Here is a 9013-nt window from a genome sequence, read left to right as displayed (position 1 = left end):
TACCAGTAGCCTTTTCACCCCCCAGAGACCCCCTCTCTCCAAAACCTTGGGAAAACAACTCCTTGGAAGTGCAGGCTGTCCTGAGCTGTGGTCTAAGGGTGGAGTGATAAGGTGGTTTCTGGTCACTAAATGAACTTTTTTACATTGAATAGTAGCATTTGCAATTACCCACAGCAGATCTTCTTTCATGTAAAAGTATTTCCCCCAAAGATCTACGTAGGAATCAAGTAGTTTTTGTGCAAAAGAGACAAGTGCTCATAATCTGAAGGAATCCTTCAAGAATTTTATCAGTAGTGAATTGATAACTGAATGATAAATCTATTTGGTAGATTCATGCCTCAGGGTTGCTTTACATGGATCTTTGATTTATCCGCAGATGAGTTTGAAGTATTAGTCCTGTGTGTTTTAGAGTTCAGCTATACTTCATATGCTAATCCAGTCTTTTTTTAAAAAATATATTTTATTGACTTTTTACAGAGGAAGGGAGAGGAATAGAGTTAGAAACATCGATCAGCTGCCTCCTGCACACCCCCCACTGGGATGCGCCTGCAACCAAGGTACATGCCCTTGATGGGAATCAAACCTGGGAACCTTCAGTCCGCAGGCTGACGCTCTATCCAATGAGCCAAACCGGTTGCAGGGGTGGGCAAACCTTTTGACTCGAGGGCCACAATGGGTTCTTAAACTGGACCGGAGGGCCGGAACAAAAGCATGGATGGAGTGTTTGTGTGAACTAATATAAATTCAAAGTAAACATCATTGATGCTCTGAGAAGTGGGAGACCAGCTGAGGGCGTGATGGGGGAGGGGAGAGAGTTGGGTAGAGGACTGAGGAGCTCGGAGAAACAGAGGCCAAGAGAAGGAATCTGCTAACAATACAGAGACCGTTGGAAGCCGGGAATTGGTGGAGGCACCAGACTTCCTGGGGGTGGGGGCTTTTTCCAGCTGAGCTTAGCTGCTGGGATCTAGGAGCCAAGCAGGCAGGTAGGTGGGCCCAGGACCTTGCAGGCAGCAGAAGTCAAGAACCGCGAGAGTGAGGGTATGAAGTGTGGGTCCTGGGGTTGGCCAGGGGAGGAAGTTGAAGGCATGGGGAGGGGGCGCAAGGGGAGGGGTAAGAACTCAGTAGAGGAGACCAAGATGGCGGCGTAGGTAAACACCGGAGACCGCTGCCGCAAACAACCATTTCAAAAATACAACTAAAAGACTGAACGGACATCACCCAGAACCACAGGAAGGCTGGCTGAAGAGAGACTCTACAACTAGAAGGAAAGAGAACAGCAAATCGAGGCTCAGAGGCGGCGCAGTGTGGAAAATACAAAGGTACCGAGGTGCGCGCGCAAAGCGGGCTGGTGGCTGAGGGCGCGGTTGTCGTTTTCTGTCGGGAGTGAGTCTCAGACTCTGGGCTCCAGATCCGGGCGAGTCTCTAGGGACCCAGACTCAAACGGGAGAAGCGGGATTATCCGGCATCAGTTGGAACCTGAGGGCAGCTTTCTCTCCGAGGTTTGCAGCGGCTGCCGGGGTTCTGAGAAGCAGAGCCTCTGGGAACGGGACTGAGCGTGGCCATAACTGCTCCCTCCGCCCGCCCTGTTGATCCCGCCCCGCCCAGGCCCTGCGCACAGCCATTTGCCGATCGCCTCAGGCAAAGGCTGGATTAGCGCCTCCCCAGAAGGCAGACGCTTTCCATACAGCTGATTCCTATAGCCAGTCGGCCTGGGGGTCAAATCCCTCTAGTGTTAACTACAACAATTAAGGCTTGGCTAGAACAAGACTGCGCACAGAGACCACAAGGGGGTGCACCAAGAAAGCATAAAAGATGCGGAGACAAAAAAACATGACAGAAATGGAGGATATGGAGCTAAGAATCGCAATTTTGAGGGCTTGCCATAAATTTGTGCAGAGCCTCACGAAAACTAATGAGACCCTCGATGCTACGATAAAGAAATTAGAAAGTAAGCATACACGGACTGAAATAAAGAATATTATACCCAATAGCAGACCAGAGGAGTACAATAATCAAACCAAAGATTCGACAAAAAACACCCAATTGGAAAAGCAAAATGAAAAAAGAATCCGAAAGTGTGAAGATAGTGTAAGGAGCCTCTGGGACAGCTTTAAGCGGTCTAATATCAGAGTCATTGGAGTGCCAGAAGATGAGAGACAGCAAGATATTGAAAACCTATTTCAAGAAATAATGGCAGAAAACTTCCCCCACCTGGTGAAAGAAATGGACTTACAGGTCCAAGAAGTGCAGAGAACCCCAAACAAAAGGAATCCAAAGAGGACCACACCAAGACACATCATCATTAAAATGCCAAGAGCAAAAGACAAAGAGAAAATCTTAAAAGCAGCAAGAGAAAGAGGCTCAATTACCTACAAGGGAATACCCATACGACTGTCAGCTGATTTCTCAACAGAAACTTTGCAGGCCAGAAGGGAATGGCAAGAAATATTCAAAGTGCTGAATACCAAGAACCTACAACCAAGATTACTTTATCCAGCAAAGCTATCATTCAGAATTGAAGGTCAGATAAAGAGCTTCACAGATAAGGAAAAGCTAAAGGAGTTCATCACCGCCAAACCAGTATTATATGAAATGCTGAAAGGTATCCTTTAAGAAGAGGAAGAAGAAAAAGGTAAAGATACAAATTATGAACAACAAATATGCATCTATCAACAAATGAATCTAAGAATCAAGTGAATAAATAACCTGATGTACAGAATGAACTGGTGATTATAATAGAATCAGGGACATAGAAAGGGAATAGACTGACTATTCTTGGGGGAAAAAGGGGTGTGGGAGATGCGGGAAGTGACTGGACAAAAATCATGCACCTATGGATGAACACAGTGGGTGGGGAGTGAGGGTGGAGGGTGGGGTGGGAGCTGGAAGGAGGGGAGTTATGGGGGGAAAAAAGAGGAACAAATGTAATAATCTGAACAATAAAGATTTAATTGAAAAAAAAAAAAAAGTAAACATCATTACATAAAAGGGTACGGTCTTTTTTTTTTTTTAGTTTTATTCATTTCAAACGGGCCGGATTCAGCCCGCGGCCTGTAGTTTGCCCACGGCTGGGTTAGGGCCAGTCTATCTTCTTTTAAAGAGGTAAAATGTACATAACATAAAATTTACCATTTTAACCACTTTATTGTGTGACAGAACTATCACCACTAATTCCAGAACATTTTTCTTTTTAATTCTCAAGGATATGTTTTATTGATTTGAGAGAGGGAGAAAGAGAAACATCGATTGGTTGCCTTCAGTACACGCCCTGATCAGGGATCGAACCTGCAACCTAGGTATGTGCCCTGATTGGGAATTGAACTTGCAGTCTTCTAATGTACAGGAAGATGCTCCAACCAACAGAGCCACCCAGCTAGGGATAATTCCAGAACATTTCATCACCCTAAAAAGAAATCTGTTCTCACTAAGCAATTATTCCCCATGACCCCTTTCTTTAGGCCCTGCTTTGTCTCTATGAATTTATGTATTCTGGGAATTTCATATAAATGGCATAAGACATGTGGATTTTTGTGTCTGGATTCTTTTAAATACAACATTTTCCAAGCTAAGCCATGTTGTGATCGGTATCAGTACTTCATTGTCTCATGGCTGAATAATATCCCATCATATGGATATACCACATTTTGACATTTAGGTTGTTTGCACCTCCCATCTACTATGAGTAATGCTGTTATAGACATTTCTGTACAGTTCTCTTGGGTATATATGTGGGAGTGCAATGATTGCTCATTTTAGCACTCAACATTGAGTGCCTATTCTCTACCAGGCTTTCTGCATGCTGTTCATTCATTCAACAAACATACAACAGGGTACTGGAAGTACAACCATGAACAAACATGCAAAGGTCCCAGCTTTCATATAGGTCACAGCAAAAAAACCCCACAGATGAGCAAATAAGATAATTTCAGATGAGGGTTGAGGACTATTTTAAAGTGTGAGGCAGGATAGAAAGAAGTTAGAGAAAACACCTGACGAGAGTGGAATGAGGAAGTAGGAGCCGACATCAGGGGATGGTAAGTCACTAGGTCCACTCACCAGGATCCCCACCTTCACGCATGATCATAGGGAAACAGTCAGACAGGAAACCCCTCCAGGGTCACAGAAGTCAACAACAGCAACAAGGACTAGCTAAACCCAGATCCATCCAAGATGGAGAACAAACTTGTAAGAGACTGGCCTCAAAGCTCATTATACCATCATTATAATGAAAACTGACACAAGTAGAGGGGGGGGGGGGCGGGCAGAGGAGGAAGAACACCATGATACTTTTTAGAACAGACCATATTAGGAACAAAACACACACACACACACACAGAAGGCCGAGTCAGAATTCAGTGCCACAAAGTTTAGAAACAACCCACCCTTGGAAACACATAAAATCCCAAGAACTGACTGACCCAGCACACAACTCACTCTCGAGTTCACCCATTCCACTTGGACGTGTACTTTTGCTACTTTCACAGTGACGCCCTGAAAGACTTGCAACCAAAGGGGCAGTGGGCAGCTCAACCCCTGATCCTGTCTCCAGGAACCCGCATCCTAACTCTTTTTCTCTACCTGAACAAAACTGGCTTTCACTCTCACCATGACTCATTTTTTTTAATAGATAAAAATGCCTTTATTCCTAATATGTGTGCTAACAAATTTTGAAATTGATCATGTAGCTTGTAGTACTAGTAAAACCCGGCCAATGGAGGAGCACTCTAGGGTCCTGCTTCTGGGCACCAAGATGTCACTCCTCCAGCAACTCTATCTTTAGTTTTTCTTCAGCTGTTTTTTGTGATGTATGGAGAGTCGTTTTGGATTCCTCTGTATGACAGAGAGGTCCGGCCGTGAGGAAGACCGGTAGCCCACATCCTCTGCTTTTATAGGCTTAATGATATGTCCTGGCTTGGTGACAACCTTGGGTGTAGTCAGCTTTTGGGAGGCTCTCTGGGTGTTCCATGTAGGTCCTATAGGGGTCTGGATGGTCCTCTCAAATTGCTGATGGTGGGTAAATGGATATGGAAGCACCCGCACCTGGTGAGCTGCTGCATGGATGTTTCGCTTCTCATTGATAATCACATTTGGTAAATTCTTGTCCTTTCTTGGAGGACCTTCAGGTGCTTTAATGAGAAACCGGCGTCTCTTCTTGGCACTGGGCTTCAGGCCCACACCGCCCCACTCGCCCCAGCCAGGCAGAGTCAGGTCCACGTCCTTTGGCTTACTCGCCTCCACTGTTTCTCTCTTCTCTTTCAAGAAATCTCTGATGACATCATCACCAGCAAAAGCTTCCTTTATCATTTGCTTTTGCTCTCTTTCTTGTTCACCTTCCAACTCCTCTATCGTGGGGACAGCCGAAGACTTCATGGAAGGAGATTTTGTGGTTAAGATGTTCTGTAGGTCAATCATTTGCTCCTTCCTTTTCTTCTTGAGAGCACTAGGCTGATTATTCCTCTCCACCTGCTGCCCTTCTAACGCAGGTCTGGGAAGATCCTCATTTTGAAAGCATCCTTCTTTGCTCAGTTCCTTTAGCTCCTCCAGAGTCTGTGCTCTCTCCGGCCTCTGTAGCAACAGGGGCTCCTCTTCTTCCCCAGCAGGTCCCTCTCTCTGGGTGGACAAAACAGTCCTCACTGAACCCATGTTTTGCTTCCTGCACTGATGGTTGTCCTTGTTGAGTTTCTGAGACAGTCCTCTCAGTTTGGATAGCACCTCCTGGGTGCTAGAATCTTCTGTTTCTTGTCTGCCAACTGGCTTGGTGTCCTGGTTGAGCCCTGACATTTTCCTAAGTGACTGACTTTCCTTAAATTCTTTCAACAAAATTTCTTCCTCTGCCACTGGTCTTTCTTCTTCCTCACTCTCAGAAGCCTCGTTGGCCATGGGCTCTGGAAGTTGTTCAGAGTCCTTCTGGATTTCAGCCTCTTTTGCGTCATCAGAGTGATTCCTGACCACCCAGGGGTTCGGTCCATCTGCAGTCATGTGTGCCTCATTCACTGCATCAGGGACAAGGAGATCACCCTCTTCTTCTTCACCTCCCTCCTCTTCCTCACTCTCGGAGGCCACCTGGACTTTCTGCGTCAGTTCTTTGTTCCTGGCCAACTGATCCTGCATAGCCTGGCGAGCCTCCAGGTCATATTTGGCCATAATTGCCTTTGACTTTGCCCATTTTCCACTGTTCTGATGCTTAAGGCTCATTCGCTCCATCATTCTGGCCTTTTCGAGTTTTTCCAGTTCTTCCAGTGCAGCAGCAGGATTGGTCTTCCGCAGCTTCTCAAACTCTTTTAGGGCTTTCTTGGCCTTTCCTTTCTTCAGAACTCTGTGATACTTTTTGCTTTTGATTTTCTTCTCTCTTCGAGCCCTGGCCTCATAGTAAGACTGCAGGGTCCGGGCCCTCTGAAGCTCTGCTCGGCGCATCTTAGCCATTTCCAGGCTCATGGCTTTGAGAGAGGCCTTTTCCACAGGAGTCAGTAAAGGGTCTGTCACTGGCTGCTTGTTCTTACAAAGGAGGTTAAAAATCTCCTGCTCCAGGGGTGTTCTTGCCTTCCAGGCGTTGAGCACATGCTCCATGGGAGCGAAGGCTGACTGCTCCTTTACCAGGGGGAAAACCAGCTGCTCTGCTTGTCGGTTCTTCTGAACGATGGGATCCCATTTGGAGAGCGCCTGTGAGGTTTTATTGAATGCCACTTCTCTGTGGATCCGCTCAACCTCTTCTTTGTTAAGGGGTAGCTCCACAGTCTTCTTTGATATGACTCTATTCAGTTGCTTTTTCACAGTGGCCAATGAGGATGAAGTTTTAACAGGTTCAAGCAGATCTAAAAGGACTAGCCTTTCTCCTGATCCTTTAGAGCTGACCGTGAACTCTGACACCTTCAGACTAGCCTCAGATCTCTCAGCCAATTTCCGCCTATTCTTTCCATCAAGGGAACTGATTGCTTCCAGAAGCTTTTGATGCTTTTGCTCTCCACCACTGTCCCCCTCATCTTCACTGGTGCTTGAGGGGTAGTCATTTGGCAAATCTTCTAGTTCTTCCTGTTCCCTTAGAGCCAGAAGTTTCTTTGCAGCCCGTATCCCCCACCATGACTCATTCTTGAATTCTTTCCTGTGAGAGTCAAGAGCCTGGAGGTCCTGGGCCATTCCGGATTGGAATGGGTCTGGGTGACAGGTGACTGGTCAGGGAAAGACTCTGTGAGCAGGAGACCTTTGAGCTGAGGCCTGAAATTAAAAAAAAAAAAAAAAAAAAAGACCATCATGTTGTGATGTACAGGAAAAACCATGAGAATATGTGGAGAAGGCATCTGAGCAGAGGGAACAGCAGTTGCAAAGGCCCTTAGAGATGAAGCTTTAAAATGTGCTCTCATCCACAGACCTCCCTTCCTGCCCATTTGAATTCTGATGCCCATGCCTGTGCTCAATTGTGGACCTAATTCATCTGCCACGCCCAACCTCTTCTCCATCTTCAACCTCTCCCTTTCTATTGTCAACAGTTAATACAAATAAACCTCTGGCATTTCAAAATATTTTTAACCTACCTTTCAATCAACTGAACCATAAAATCCCTTTACATTGCAGCAAGAATTCCCTCCACCATCTCACTGTCGCCTCAAACAGCTTCCCTCCAAGGCTTCTATATTTCTAGTCATGACAACACCATCCAAGCACTCAGGCTCTAAATTCCTCTTTCCTCCATTTCTTCCCATACTTATTTGTTATAGAGACCTGCTGACTTTTCTTTTCATGTTTGTAGTAACAACACCTCCCTGTCCATTTCCAAAGGCACCCCACCCTAATTTAAGAACTGATGACCTCAAGTTTGAATACTTCTTTCTAGCCCCACTGTTCTCCCTGCTCCCACTCCTCTCCTCCCAACACCCCACCCGCTGAGAGCCTCCCTGTGCTGCAGTAACTTTCCCAACTGCACAGTTGCCAAAAGGTCTTCTACTCATGCACATTCTGAGAAATGTGGCTGGTTAAGCATACTGAAAAGAGACCAACAACCATATCAAAGAGTGTTGTTGGTGACTGGCTGAGGCTGGAAGAATTCTGTTCTTCCAGGTATCCTGTTTAATTTTTGGTCAATGTTATGAGTGAAGTGCAGAGAAGAGATGCTAACCAAGTTGCAAATGACAAAAAGTCAGAGCGATGACAAATATGATAGGTATTTTTTTCCAACCTTCTAGAATGTTGGGTAAAAATGAGTAAGATGTTGGAAGGACAAATGAGTTTTTTATTCAGATTCTAAAAATCAATTGCATGCATGCCAGGCCAGGGGTACACTTGCTTAAAAACAGCTCAAGTGAACAATGGGGTAAGGTGACTCCTGGAGGAAAAGACGAGTCACAGGAAAGTGGTGTTGCAAACTCAGGAAGTAATTGACTCATTGTTCTGAGTTCCATGTAGATGATATCGGGACCACATTTGAAGAGGAATAATGACCAACTCCAGAGTATCCTTGAATGGGTAATCAAAATTAAAATACCAATTTTGAAAAACAGATATCACTATTTCCAAAATGGTAGATTGAGCATCAGATGAATCTATGTAATATCATTAAACTAAGGGCCAATTTTGTTCCATGTCAGTAAAAAGCAATTACCCAAAAGATAGATAAGGTGAAAGGTCACTTTGGCAGGTTTAAAAACCATTGCAATTGCTTCTACATTTGAGTAAAGTTAAATATTTATTCAGCTATTTTTTCAAATTTAACTGAAAAAGTGGAAATCAACCCTGTTGTCAGTTAGATTGTGATAGGGTTTGTAACCAAACAAAGGCAAAGCCATACTGTAATCCACCCCCCACCCCAAATTATTTCTGAGTGATTGTTGCTTTCTTGCCAAAGACATCTTCAGCCTCATTTTGTTCTAATTCCTGAACAGGATTTCTGAGATACCAAACTGCTGAATTACTCCTACTCCCTGAGAGTATCTAATACAATAGTAGTTCCTATTTCTCTAGCCCTTCCTTACAATCACCTCGTCAAAGCCCAAATTTTTTAATAAACCCCTCTGACACTCTC

The 9013-nt window shown here is 45.0% G+C and overlaps 1 protein-coding gene across 1 annotated transcript in view; it reads right to left on the bottom strand.

Annotated features, from left to right (window-relative positions):
• Window positions 1–4284: 4284 nt before the first annotated feature.
• The window catches only part of UTP14A (UTP14A small subunit processome component), a 71130-nt gene continuing 66401 nt past the window's right edge, over window positions 4285–9013 (bottom strand). Inside the window, exon 4 of the mRNA XM_070430968.1 lies at window positions 4285–7212. Within this exon, the coding sequence (XP_070287069.1) occupies window positions 4777–7134 (2358 nt within the window). The 5' untranslated portion in view covers window positions 7135–7212 and the 3' untranslated portion in view covers window positions 4285–4776. The remainder of the gene's footprint in view (window positions 7213–9013) is intronic.

The sequence above is a fragment of the Myotis yumanensis genome, unplaced genomic scaffold (genome assembly GCF_028538775.1).
Source record: "Myotis yumanensis isolate MYYU_CA2020_CCGP unplaced genomic scaffold, mMyoYum1.0.hap1 SCAF_12, whole genome shotgun sequence".
Taxonomy (NCBI): Eukaryota; Metazoa; Chordata; class Mammalia; order Chiroptera; family Vespertilionidae; genus Myotis; species Myotis yumanensis.
This window is presented reverse-complemented; position numbering and strand designations above follow the sequence as displayed.